Consider the following 13730-nt stretch of genomic DNA (forward strand, 5'->3'; position numbering starts at 1 on the left):
AAAGGGTAAAATCAAGGTTTGCTTTTTGTAATTTATATTTGTTTTGAATCTTTTCAAGCCATGGATGTTTGAATCTGTGGATAAAGCATCTGTGGATATGGAGGGCTTACTGCATGTGTAGAAGGCTTCATCATTGTTGTCTTTTTCATTGTTGTGATAATTTTCCACACATTTTTAATTTGTTATTTACATTGGCTTCCAGTCCATTTCTGGTCCCAATTCAAAGTATTAATATATCGAGCCCTACATTGCTTGAGACCAGCTTACTTGAGGAATCACATCCTCAAACATACATCTAAAGCAGTGATTCCCAAACTCTAGGCCCCTAGGCGTTTCAGAGTTTTGCTCCCAAAAATCTCAGCCTTCTTGGCCAATGATCTGGGGTGCCGGGAGCTGAGGTCCAAAACATCTGGAAGGCCAGAGTTTGGGAATCACTGATCTAAAGGAACTCTTCAAAGTGGTGGGTTGGGTTTGACCACTTTGAAGAGCTCCTTCACAAATCTGATTAAAACCAAGAGCATGCTCACCCAATCCCTGCTATAATGATGAGATGGTAAAGGATTCCATTCAGAACTTCCAACGTGAGATTAATGTGTGCCTCAAGACAGTGCTACAGTTGAGGCTGTTGGATCCTAACTGCCAGGTCAATTAAAAGGGGCTCATGTGCCATAGGGAAATGGGAGGGGGGGGTCTTGTTCTTTGGCCAAAATGAGATAAAGGAGGGGTGGATTAGGAATCCATGGGCTTCTTCAGAGATACAGTCACCAAGAGGCCAATAGCAGACCTATTTTTTAGCCTGGTGGGCCTGTGCTTCTTTGGCAGTAAGGCTGATTGGCATATTACACCACTTCCTCTGCAAATAGCTGGTCTTCTCTGGCTTGCAAATACATCCCTGTCCAGAACTGGAGGTGAGATCAGATACGACTAGTCATACTCAGGACTAGGAATGAAAAGGTTGTATATTGTTCTGGAGAACATTTGAACACATGTGTGTTGTGTGTGTTCAAGTCGTTTCCGACTTATGGCTTTTTCTTGGCAAGATTTGTTCAGAGGGGGTTTATCATTGCCTTTCTCTACGGCTGAGAGCCTGTGACTCAGTGGGTTTCATAGGTTATCTGGGAATAAACTCTGGTCTCCAAAACAAAAGCCCAGCACTCAAACCACTATACCACATTGGCTTTTTGAACCCAGTATCTTTATCATGTCTCCATATTACCCAGTATGGAGTACTTATCATGTCTCTGTATTACCCAGTTGCCCCAGCCCTTGTTCAGTTTCTTCCCCATGCCTTGTAATATAGTGAGGAGATATGCTTTGTCTCTTGCGCACACATAGGTAAATGGATGCCTAGAAAACATAAGATGGCAAAGTCACTCACTGAAGAGTCTAACTTCAGCCATTTGATGACAATTTTTTTCCAGTAAAGGAAAGATAAAGTTGCAGGATTTATAGATTATAGCTTTCAGTAATATGAAACAATTGTGGGGGGACGAGGGGAGCGAGGGTGTTTCAGGCAGTAGTCCTTGTCTGAAAAAAAACAAACACACAGCTGTTACAAAGGTATCCATGTTTTAATATATGAAATGTACATTTTGAGTCTCCCTTATCTGGAATTCCATAACCCAAAACATTTTTTATGGGTGGCTGAGATTAGTGACACCTTTGGTTTGTGATGGTTCAGTGTGTGCAAACTTTGTATCTTGCACAAAATTATTAAAAATATTGTGTATAAAAATTACCTTCAGGCTGTGTATATGAGGTGGATATGAAACATAAATGAATTTTGTGTTTAGACATGGATCCCATCTCTGAATTATCTCATTAAGTATATACAAATATTTAAAAATCTGAAATACAAAACACTTCTGATCCCACACATTTTAGATAAGGGAGACTCAACCTGTATGAGGGTATAGATCTCTTTTCCACAAGCATACACCCCTCAGCTGACCAAAAGAGGAAAGGATAGGTTGTGTCTAAATGTAACTGCTGGTTTTTATTTTCATTTTTCCTCTTATTTCAAAATCTACAATAGAAGAGACACAATAACTATAGCCTACATAGGTGTCCTTTTAGCATCAGCAACTCATCTGCTGCAATATGATGTTAATAATACAGTACTTCTCTACCTAGTGGGATTATTTATTGGTGCTTTTAGGCTGAAAGACTCGTAGGGTCTTTCAGGGATGATTTGAGGAGAAAAATGCCACTAGATTTCAATCTCATTTCTGAGACTGTGGTATTCTTGTGTCTATGGCCTGCCAGTAGGATATCCCTGGGGAGAAGCTTGCTGAACAGTAATGGTTTGAAGCCCCTATCTATAAAAAGGAAAGTAGGTGGTTTGATTGAAGTACAGCACTGTCGCAAGCCCTATGCATAAGCTGTTTTCGTTTTTCAAATTCCCCTTCACTACAGTTAAGTCCAGGAGTGCTGAGTTGGCCAGTTTAACATTTAGGAATGTCTGAGAACAGAAAGGGATCCTGTCTCAAACAGTGTCAGAAATGCCATGTCGATATGAATGGAGACATGTTAGATCCACAAGGCGTGTGTCTTCACTGCAAAGCTAAGGAGCAGCAAAAGATCCAGAAAGGCAAGAGGTAAGGCAGGGCAGAACAGCAAGATTTAGATTCAGTATTTATTGTCACAAAGAGTAGTGGTGATGCTTAATAGCTGAATAACAATGAGGGAGAAAAATCACTGGACAAATCCACAGAGGGTAGATCTTTCAGTAGTTATTTGCCATGTTAACTGAATAGAGTCCCCTGTTCAGAGACACTATACCTGGAAATAAGGGGTAGGCCAACTGTAGGGCCACCTCCAATGAGCCACCTGGCTACAACTGATATAATTCAATATCACTTCCAGTTCTGGGACTCAACCAAGATGTGTCTGAATCCTAACATTTGATTGCAGATTTAGTGAGGAGGCAAGGATCGTTAAACCACCATGTGTTTTAAATGAGGATGATTTGGAGGTTTGGGGAGTCTCCAGAGGAGCTTCAGGAGATACAAGTTAAATGCAGCCCTCAAGCAGCACTTCCCTCATCCTTGCTCTAAATACTGGAGATGTAGTGGGAGCAAGGGTCAATGAGAGAGGGAGAGATGTTCTCTTCATGCCCTGCTTTTAAATCTGCTAGAGCCACCTGGTTCACCAATGCTGGAAAATGAATGCTGATCTGTATGAGTCTTTAGTCTGATCTTGCAGATCAGGGGGCTCTTATGTTAGGTATGGAAAGAATATTCAAAAATATTTGAAAAATGGTAAAAAATGTTTCTCCAATGTGAAGAAAGCTTGATAAGGAGAATCCTGGATTGACAAGATTCTTAACAGTTTGGTATATGTTATATGTGATATATATGTATGTCCCTGGCTTCCAGTCCACCAAAAGCATCTGAGGAAGTAGACTGAAGTCTACAAAAGCTCATGCTGTCAACTTCTTTCATTCAGTTAGTGTCAAAGATCCTACAGATCTCTCTACATACTGATTCTACAGATTAACATGGCTATATCTTTGAATTCTTCTATTGTGTTGTTAAAGTTGGGATATTAGAGAATGGGACAAATGCATGCAGGAAACTGAATGGAGTATTGAACCCATTTAGTGGTGTGCTCTCTACAAGAGTGTGCATCTTGCTTGATTAGAAGAGCAGAATACTCTGGAGTGAACCTGCTGCATATTTGTTGTCAGATGACCCCCCCCCCCCCCCAACCTGATTTGCAGTTGATAAATAGGTGCTTCTGGTAACAAGGTTATTCTGGATCATTTTGAGTTTGTGAGTACCGAGGACGTAGACAAGCTCCTTGGATGCGTGAAAAAGATGACTTGCCCTCTTGACCCTTGTCCCTCTTGGTTGACCATGCAGGGAGGAGATGTTATAAAATCTGCTCTCCATCTGATAATAGATACATCTCTTTGGGAAGGTACTGTTCCATCATCTTTGAAACAGGCAATTGTAAAGCCTCTATTGAAGAAACCTTCCCTTGATCCCCTATCAATGAGCAATTATAGACCGGTCTCCTTGTTACCATTCTTGGGCAAGGTGATTGAGAGGGCAGTCGCCTTTCAGCTCCAGGCTGTCTTGGATGAAACTGATTATCTTGACCCATTTCAAACTGGCTTCAGGACGGGTTACGGAGTTGAGACTGCCATGGTCGCCTTAGTCGATGACCTCCGTCTGGCCACCGACAGGGGAGATATAACTCTGTTGGTGCTCTTGGACATCTCAGCGGCCTTCAATACCATCGACCATGGTATCCTTCTGGAACGCCTGAGAGAACTGGGTATCAGGGGCACTGTGCTCCAGTGGTTCCGGTCCTATCTCTCGGGAAGGTTCCAGATGGTGAGGCTGGGGGACAGCTGCTCTAGTAAAAGAGAGCTTACATCGGGCGTCCCTCAGGGCGCCATTCTGTCCCCCATGCTATTTAACATTTACATGAAGCCGCTGGGAGAGATCATCCGGAGCCATGGAGCACGGTGTTATCAGTATGCTGATGACACCCTCTCCATTGTCCCAACTGATACAGTGACTGAAGGACGGCATCTCTCCTCGGAGGATGCCTGCCTGGGGGCAAGTAATGGGCTGGATGAAGGAAAAAAACAACATCAAACGAGAATCCAGAGTAAACAGAGGTACTCATGATAGGTTCCCACAAGTCCGGAGCAGGGAAAATTGTCATCCTGTCCTGGATGGGTCAAACTTCCCCTAAAGGACACAGTTGTAGTTTGGAGTAACTCCTGGATCCATCTCTCTGCGTATCATCTCAAGTAGAGGCGATGGCCGGAGTGCCTGGTATCAGCTTCGGCTGATACGCCAACTACATCCCTGTCTAGACCGAAAGGACCTTGAAAATGTAGTACATGCACTGGTAACCTCTCATTTGGATTTCTGCAACGCGCTCTACATGGGGCTATCTTTGTATCAGGTTCGGAAACTTCAATTGATTCAAAATGCTGCAGCCAAATTGATCACGGGGACAGCTAGATCTGATCACATAACACCCGTTTTAAAATCTCTTCACTGGCTGCCAATCTGTTTCCGGTCCCAGTACAAAGTGTTGGTTATTACCTTTAAAGCCCTAAATGGCTTGGGCCCGGGTTACTTGAGGGAACACCTCTCCCTACATAATCCACCCCGCACTCTCAGAACAACAGGTACATTATTACTCAATCATCCTAAAGTGAGATTGGCGACTACCCATCAAAGGGCTTTTACAGCAGTAGCGCCTTCTCTTTGGAATGCTCTACCAGAAGAGATCCGCCTTAGTGGAACGGTGGAGACCTTTAAAAAGGCATTAAAAACCTATCTCTTCCTACAAGCTTATCCTCCCAATTCCTTGTAATAAAATTCTTCCCCTACTGTCTACAATGTATGTATACCTGGGATTTTAATATTTTTGAACTGTATGTTTTTAGATAATTGACATTGGATTGTAACGCATATTAATGTGTGTTAAATTGTTTTAATGTGCTATTTTATTTTTATTGTACCTATTTTATATGCTGTACACCGCTTTGATCTTAGGAAAAGCGGTCTATAAATAAACAATTTATTATTATTATTAAAGCATCTCTATTTGGAAAAACTGCACACTGAAAATTATTTTCTATAGATTTTTCAATATGCTGTCATTTGGGAACTTACAACATAGGAATGCCTTTATGGATATTGACTTGCATATCACAAAACCACTTGCATAGATTGGCCTTTCTATTGGGCTTTAGGAGAAGGAACTTCGGGACTCAACCTGTCGGTCTCTAGCTTTCTTGAAACAAATTCAGCTACCAAATTAATCAGACAGAGATGTTCTGAACTGGGTGGAGTATTTAATTCCTAATTTTTCATCTAGAGATATTTTGAGAATTTTGGTATTAAATAGTTTAAATAGATTAAGAAATGTTAAACAAATAGATAATTTTAGTCAGTGTTATTGTTATATTTGCCTGTGAGTACAAATAGTATAGGTAATTTTTAGATGCTGTATGTATATGTCATAGCACACATTGCCTTAAGAAAGATACTTTGTCCTCTGTCAAAAAGAAGGGAAGATGGTTCCATAGCCTGCATTCTTGACTTAAATATTATTTCTATTTTCACTTATTTAAAATGCTTTTAAAATGAAGTATTTTCCCAATTGACTGTAGTGTAATCAATTCAACTTACAACCTTTGTTTTACATAAAAGGCAAGTACTAGTTCTCTTGAGCTTTGAGTATATAAAGTACATCCAAAGTAGAGGTTACTCACTTATTATTGTGATGCTAAATCTCATAATTTTATTTCATTGATGGGGCAACATAAATGGCATGATAAAAGGCTCTCGGCATGTAAGTGAAAGAGCAGGAAAAGACACAGATCTTTGGAACGTGGATTCCGAGCCATGCATTTTATGATCTGACCCTTCATAAGTATCATATACTATTTAAAAGCGTATTCTTATAAGAGGTCATAGCTTCTTTGGTTACAGGCAAAGGATCCTTCAGATGTTTAACTTCACTGTTCTGCTGGTAAAGATTATTTATCAGTAGAAAAATGAAGTCACAACTTTCTTTCTAGATTTCATAACAAAATGAACACAAGCTATCTGCTGGGGATGCTTTGACTGTGAATTCTTAGATGGCAGGGGGTTGGACTGAATGGCCTTGTGGTCTCTTCCATTTCTGTAATTGTATGATTCTAAGTAGTTTTCTTAATTGATTTATAACTGTAAAAATGTTCTGACTCCAGTCTTCAAAATTAAAATGTTAATATACCCTAGATTTAAGAGCCTGCTGTTGCAACGTGACACCTAATTAAATATGCATTCATCTAATTCTTTTCTTGTGTTTAATAATTGAGCACACCTTTATATCCTGTGAATAAAGTTCTAGGCATCTATTGTAGCAAGAACTAGAGTACCAATGCTGATAATAATCATACCTTATTCTGTAGGTCTAGCCTATTGAATTACTAAAATAGGATCAATTAGATACTGCTGAAAGAAGATTATAGAGCTAATTAGATCATAATCTTTCAGTTTGAAAAAACATTTTAAAAGGAGTCTGCTTTTACTGAGATACTATCGGGTTTTCAGCAGTGAAAACAAGAATAAAAAAATATAATGGCATGTAGCATGTACATTTCTATAGTGCTTATCAGTGAACTCATCACTCTCTAAGCAGTTTATAATCCATAAAATATTTGGCACCCAATGAGCTGGGTACTCATTTTACCGACCTATAAAAGGATGGCGGGCTGAATGAACCTTGGAGCCCTCTTCTAGGATCGAACTTACAACGTTGTGCCTGCAGGACCGGCATTTAAGCACTGCACCACCAGAAAATATAATTCTGCTTACAGGCAGCCTGCCCCATTCATGGACTTGCTTTACGCAGCTTGAGGTCCCATGGACAGCAAGCCCAGGCGGACAAAATGGCACATGCTGAAGGGTTGTGTGTGGCGCCGCTAGCGGGAGCTCACACCCATTGATTTTAATAAGACTTGAGCATAAACAATTTTTCTCATACGCAGGGGTGTCCTGAATGGATTCCCCACGTATACAAAGGGTCCACTGTACTTTATAATGTATTTCTTATTCTTTACAACCAATTTGTTCATGTCTCTCCATCTCAATACAGTTTGCCTTCCACATTTGCAGCTTTGACTTTTTCGGATTTGATTATTTGCGGTTCTGATTCATATGTTCTCTCTAGGAATCTCTTAAGTCCTCCAGCACAATTCTGCTGGAAGCTGACCATAGAGTTGTGCTGGAGAACCTAGACGTTCCTAGAGAAACACTTCTCTAGGCATTTGTAGGTCCCCCAGCATGATTTGTTGCCAACTTCTGGCAGATGTTGACCACACAGTTGCACAGGAGGAACTGGAGATTCCTAGAGAAGTGTTCTCTCAGGTGAAAAGAATATATATTTTTATTTGTGGTTTTTCCACATTCATGGGGGTTCTTCAGTCCTAACCCCAGTGAATGTAGCTGGACCACTGTACTATATGCTACCATCCCTTGCCTTGGGAGGGGGGGCAGTGTTAAGAATTCCTTTTTCAGGCAAGATGAATTGATACCACAGAAGAATTAAAACAAGATACACTACTGCTTCCTTTGCATCTTGATACCGATCTTGATTAATACATGGAATGCTTCAAAAGCAAAAACACATGGCCCCATTTAATGTGGGAATCTGTGTGTTCAGACTTGCTTCAGATGCAGTTCAGCCAGGTCAGCTATACTGCTTGTAAATAGCAATGTTCTCTCTGCTGTGAGGCACACTGCTTTGGGACTTTGTTAATATCCTACACTGTGATGGGAAAAGTTACTTAATCCAAGGGCTCCATCTGCTGGTGCACAAAGTTATGAATCCACCACACCAGATTCCCCTCTTTACTTGCATAGTTTTAAAATCACAGCTTCCCTGTCCTGCCCCTACCATACCTCATATTTAATTATATACTCCCCAAAGCAACAGTGAGTCCTGTCAAGGTGTATCTGGCCAAAAAAAGAAAAGAATAAAAAGTTTTCCGCTCTCTCCAGAGTATATATTAAAGGCATAGGCAGAAAGTAGATATAGATCTACAGTACTTGTATTATTATTATTATTATTATTAACCTTTATTTATGAAGCGCTGTAAATTTACACAGCGCTGTACATGCAATCTTTTTAGTTAGACGGTTCCCTGCCCTCAGGCTTACAATCTAAAAAGACATGACACAGAAGGAGAAGGGAGTGGTGGAGGGAAAGGGTAAGAGGTCCAGCAGTTCCTCTCAACCTCCGAGGCCTGGACCAAGGCAGATGGACTGGAGGGAGGGCAAGGCTTCATAATGGATGGTTAATCATTAGACCTCCAAGGGTTTCTGATTCTCACAAGTTTACAAACTGTTAGAAAAAAATGTCACTATCAATCAATAAATAAAAATTATCTACTATAGCTGACCTTGTACTAATCAGCTTCTGTCTTCTTTATCTGTAAAATAAAAGAGTTGGTTGCAGCTTTGAGTAGGTCTTTGCATAGCTCTACTTGTCAATTTGAAAGTTGGTGTTAAAAAACTTGATCTATTAAATTTATATTTATCGCTCAAGCTCCTGGTATGTGCATAAAAGAAGTAATTGGCTCCACCCCAAGCCTCCGCTTTGCATCTGTCTCTGTCCCATCCGGCCACCATTTTGCACTTGTCTTTGGTTAGTGGAGCTCTACGTAAATCCCACAAATCTGAAATCTTAGAATGCCCTAATGTCACAAGAACTACTGTTTATTAGTTTCTGTGCCACTGTCTCTGGCATTATTGGTTCCAATCTAAGGGGCTTCAGAGCCACCCATTTTCCCTCCGGAGGGAGCCTGCAGCAACCAAACCACATGGGCTCCCTCCTCTCCGAAAAGAACCCGCTAAAAGCGGGTTATTTTGGGTGCACACGGAGGATGTCATCAGTGCACCATTGGCTCACTGTGACACATCCACAATGCAAGCACGGCACTCAGAGATGTGGATGTGGCACCGCGCTTGCATGGTGCACGCATGCCATGTATGGACGGCACCACATAAAGATAGTGCCATCCATACGTATTAGGGTCCATATGTATTGCTGCATGCTCTGGAACCCTAATTTCAGCGCCAACATGGCACTTTCAGCCTGTCTGTTTTGGGTTGTCAATAGAGGACAGTTCTTGAGAAGACTGAATGCTCCAGCTGGAGAAAGGGGTATCCTTACAATGCTGAAGGTGAAAATGTTTCTCAAGGGTGATCAGTTTTTAGCACTGCATTTCTTTAGCACCTCATCAATCATGGAATTTTGTAGATGTGTTGATAAGAGAGTGGGAATGAGAGACTGTCATGCCCAAGAAAAGAGTGCAGTTTTGCAGCCAATCTACTAAACTAAGGGCTAACCTGCACATTACTGTGTTATGTGAGTTGGTGTATATTTTCACACCTTCAAATTGATTATCTCCATTTCTCCTGAGTGCATTCCTAACCAGTGGAGTTACTAGGGTTGGCATCACCTGGTGTGGTAACTCATGGTGTCATTCCTCCATCGATGTCATTGCATACCACACCATACAGAATCCTTAGTAATGTTTTTTGTACTAATGTTACTTATAATTCATAATTCCCATATATTACTGAATGTAGTAATTGAGACAAAAACAACTAGTGAAATAAAAATTATACCTTTAAATTACAATATCACACACACAGCCTAAACATATTTAAATGTATATAGTTTCTTGTGGTTGAAGTGAAAATTTAGTAAGGTGTGATGTTTTTAAAGAAAGATTTAAAAGAATAAAATGTTAAATTAAAAATAACAACCCTGAGGCCTCTCCTTTCTCCTCTCACTGAGTCTTGCCCAACTCACACCATATGTTTTGCTGAGTTCCAGTATTTTAAAGGGATGCAGGCAAATGCCACAGCCCATTTTTGCCAAAAGGCAGAAGTTTGGGGAGCAGTGGTATTATTGTTTTGGCTGACAGTCAAAGAAGTGGACATATGCACTTCTGCTTTCCTTGTCACCTATTCCTGCTGGTGTTGTATGATCTCAGCTTTAAATAAGTTTTGGATCAAAAATGTAGTGTTCGTTGTTTCTTTCAGAACAGAAAAACATGGGCTGCATCTGCACTGCAGAAATAATCCAGTTAGAAACCTCTTTAACGGCCATTGCCCAATGCTATGGAATTCTGTAGTTTTGTGAGACATTTAGCCTTCTCTGTGAGAGAGCTCTGGTGCCACAACAAACTATAGTCCCCAGCATTCCATCACAATTAGCCATGGCAGTTAAAAGTGGTGTCAAACTGGATTATTTCTGCAGTGCGGATGCAGCCATGTAAAATCTTCATTGGTGTTTTCTCTCTTTCTGTTCTCCCCTCCTTCCTCACAAGCTGAGGGGTGGGGAACAGTTGTCACTCCCCATCCTCCCAGTCGCGTGTGTGTGTGTGTGTGTGTTGGGAAAAAGTGAATGTTTATTTCTCTTTGAATGTTGCTGCTCAGGCAAACCAGCTGGAAGGGGGGGGATGCTGTTGCAGAGCTCCAGCCCCATCTGCCCTCCCTACCAGTGTGACAGAGATGAGGTACCATTTGCATATTTCCACCCTAGCCAGAAACCTTTAACTATTTAAATGCCCATCGATTTCGGGATTAAAATAAAGAAAGTGGAAATTGAATACTTGTTTCTTTATTTTTAAATTTTAAATTTAAATTAAAAAAAATTAAATAAAAAATAAAAAAATTAAATAAAAAAAAAGAAATTGAATACTCGTTTCAAATGGCCAGTTTCAGTGTGAAAAAAATAGTAAGCAATACTGCAAAATGCCAAGCATAGGCAAACCCTGTATGCACCTAAAATCAAAGTAATCATTTAGCAGTAACGCCCACCCACCCGCCCTCTGCCAAACTGTGCTGCCATGAAAAGGCATGCAATTCAGACAGATCTGATAATGTACACCATCACAGATACTACTGTAAAAACTACTGTAAAAACTGTGATTCCTTTTTATTTGGAGTTTGAGGACTTTTTCATCCCCATTCCTCAATAGTATGAATACATTTGAATAGTTTATGGCTGGATCACATTCTACTCACATTCTATCAGGATAATTTTCATTGTGTAGACTGGCCCTTTGTCTCACAGTACAAATCTGTCTATTGTTATGTCGTCTCTTAACCTGTGCTACAGCAAGAACCTTCAAAGGTATAACATAAAAATGACTCCTCATTCATGTTGACCAGCTACAGTGGTTTTTATATAATCATGATGGATATTAAATGAGAATGTACCATGTGGTGCTTGATACTTTCCCTACCATTCATGTCTCTGTTACACAGGGATTTGGTCATCACAAAGAATGTAAGTGAGATTATGGAGACTGAGCCTGCTTACTCCGAGTTCATCAGTTGTGATCGGAGCGGCCGAAGAAATGCAATCGCTGATCTTCAAGGAGATGCAGCTGCCCTTAAGCTGGAGAACCTGGCCAGCACCCTGGATGACATTGCCCTTGAAGAAGAAGGTAAGTTACTCTGTGCCCCAAACAAACTGAAACCCAGCATGCAGTCAAGGTAATACAGGAAGCTAACATGGAAATGTTATGCATAATTTACATGGAGAGTTGAACAATCATGAAAGTGTGTCCCAATGGCAAGTCTACTAAGTAATGCCATATCCACCAACATTTCACAGAATGCAGAGGGACATAGGATTGATGCTGCCTCAACTTTTCCCAATTTTTAACTTTATGGCAGTGTTATCAACAGTTCATAATATGCCTCAAAAGCTGGGCTACATGAAATGGCTCACTTTGAACTGCATGACATGGACTCAGTGTGCTTGGAGAAGTTTTTAACCTAGCTGTGAACTAGAAACAAGATGCATACAATACTCACTCAGACACTTTTAGTGGCAACCTCAGGAAAGGAGCTAAAGTTGGTTTAAAAACAGTCCTAGCAACCTGGGCAAACAAGATGTTATCATGACTCCTCCAGGAGCAAAATATAGTGATAGGTATCATAATATAGAGTTCTCCCAATTTAAATAGGGGCCATTGGAATACATGTTTTTTAGTTTGGCAATATTATCCAAAAGGCTTCTTATGAAAAGTTCAAGATCAACTTCTTAATCATTTTGTGTGAGTGAAAAATAAAGACCCCCCTCTTTTTTTTAGCAGCTCTTCTCTTCCTTTGGTTAAAACTTAGGGCTTGGAGATCATGCATGCCAGGTTTCAGGTGTAAGGCATCATTTTTTATACTTCAGGTTCTTAAAAGATTATTTCGCAGACACCATCACCACCACAGTATTCCTTAGCCAGTGTGAACAGGAGTAAAGACACAGCTGTCCACCAATGTCCCTGTAGAGCAGTTTGCTCCCTGTGGCTCAAATAAATAACCTAGACATGTGGTATCAAATGAGGAAAGATAAATGTGCAGTCTCTTCTACTGCTTTATTTTTCATTTCATAAGATTAAAAATCAGACAGTTTCTGTCTGCATTGTTACAGTTTGAAAGGCAGGATATAAAAGGAGAAATAATATTTTTAACGATCAGCACAATGTGATTTAATTTCCTTTCCCATCCCTGTCCACACACAGAACAAACTGGGCCAACCAACAAGGGGCGAAATACAGTTCTGCCAGTATAGTTACTAACCAGACTACATTTACTTGCCAAAGAAATAAATTGTCATTGGATTCAATGTAGGTTTTTTCTCCACAATCACCCATTTAACTATTCCCCCCACAGAAAATCAAGTAGAGGATGATGACACTGAGAAGAAACCTGGAATGACAGCTAACAGCCAAGACAGCAGCTCATCATTATAAACTTTCTGGCTGGGACTCTTCCATTTGCAAAGAAGTCAACCTGCAAAAAGGAGGTCCTCACTTAAAGGTCTCTCCCATGACAGCCTGGATCACACAGTGATTTTCTCTGGCACGTAGCTGGTACCTCCAAGAACTCTATAACAGCAAAGGAATATATGTTTTAGCTACCTGAGCCAGACAACCTCAGAAAATCTTAGCAGTTATTTTTCTGTACAGAAAAACACATCACTAATAATATATACACTTCAGATTTTATTGTAAAAAGTACATTTTGTTCACATAGTAAATACAAATTATTTATTCCTACATACCTGTTGATTAGCAAATATTTTGTTGTGTCCTTCTCCAGGCACATGACATGGCTAATATTTTGGGGTTGTGAACATGGAGATCATAGGATATAATTCACCACACTTCTTCCATGTGAAGATATTGAAGCCGC

At 40.3% G+C, this 13730-nt stretch overlaps 1 protein-coding gene across 1 annotated transcript; it reads left to right on the forward strand.

Moving 5' to 3' along the window:
* The first annotated feature begins 781 nt into the window (after positions 1-781).
* On the forward strand, positions 782-13301 carry PKIG (cAMP-dependent protein kinase inhibitor gamma). Its single transcript, XM_042461527.1, has 4 exons — positions 782-908; positions 2416-2597; positions 11802-11983; positions 13209-13301. Exons 2-4 carry the CDS (start codon positions 2458-2460, stop codon positions 13286-13288), a joined length of 402 nt encoding a protein of 133 aa, XP_042317461.1. The 5' UTR covers positions 782-908; positions 2416-2457; the 3' UTR covers positions 13289-13301.
* The last annotated feature ends 429 nt before the right edge of the window (positions 13302-13730 follow it).

The sequence above is a fragment of the Sceloporus undulatus genome, chromosome 4 (assembly GCF_019175285.1).
Source record: "Sceloporus undulatus isolate JIND9_A2432 ecotype Alabama chromosome 4, SceUnd_v1.1, whole genome shotgun sequence".
In the NCBI taxonomy this organism is placed as follows: Eukaryota; Metazoa; Chordata; class Lepidosauria; order Squamata; family Phrynosomatidae; genus Sceloporus; species Sceloporus undulatus.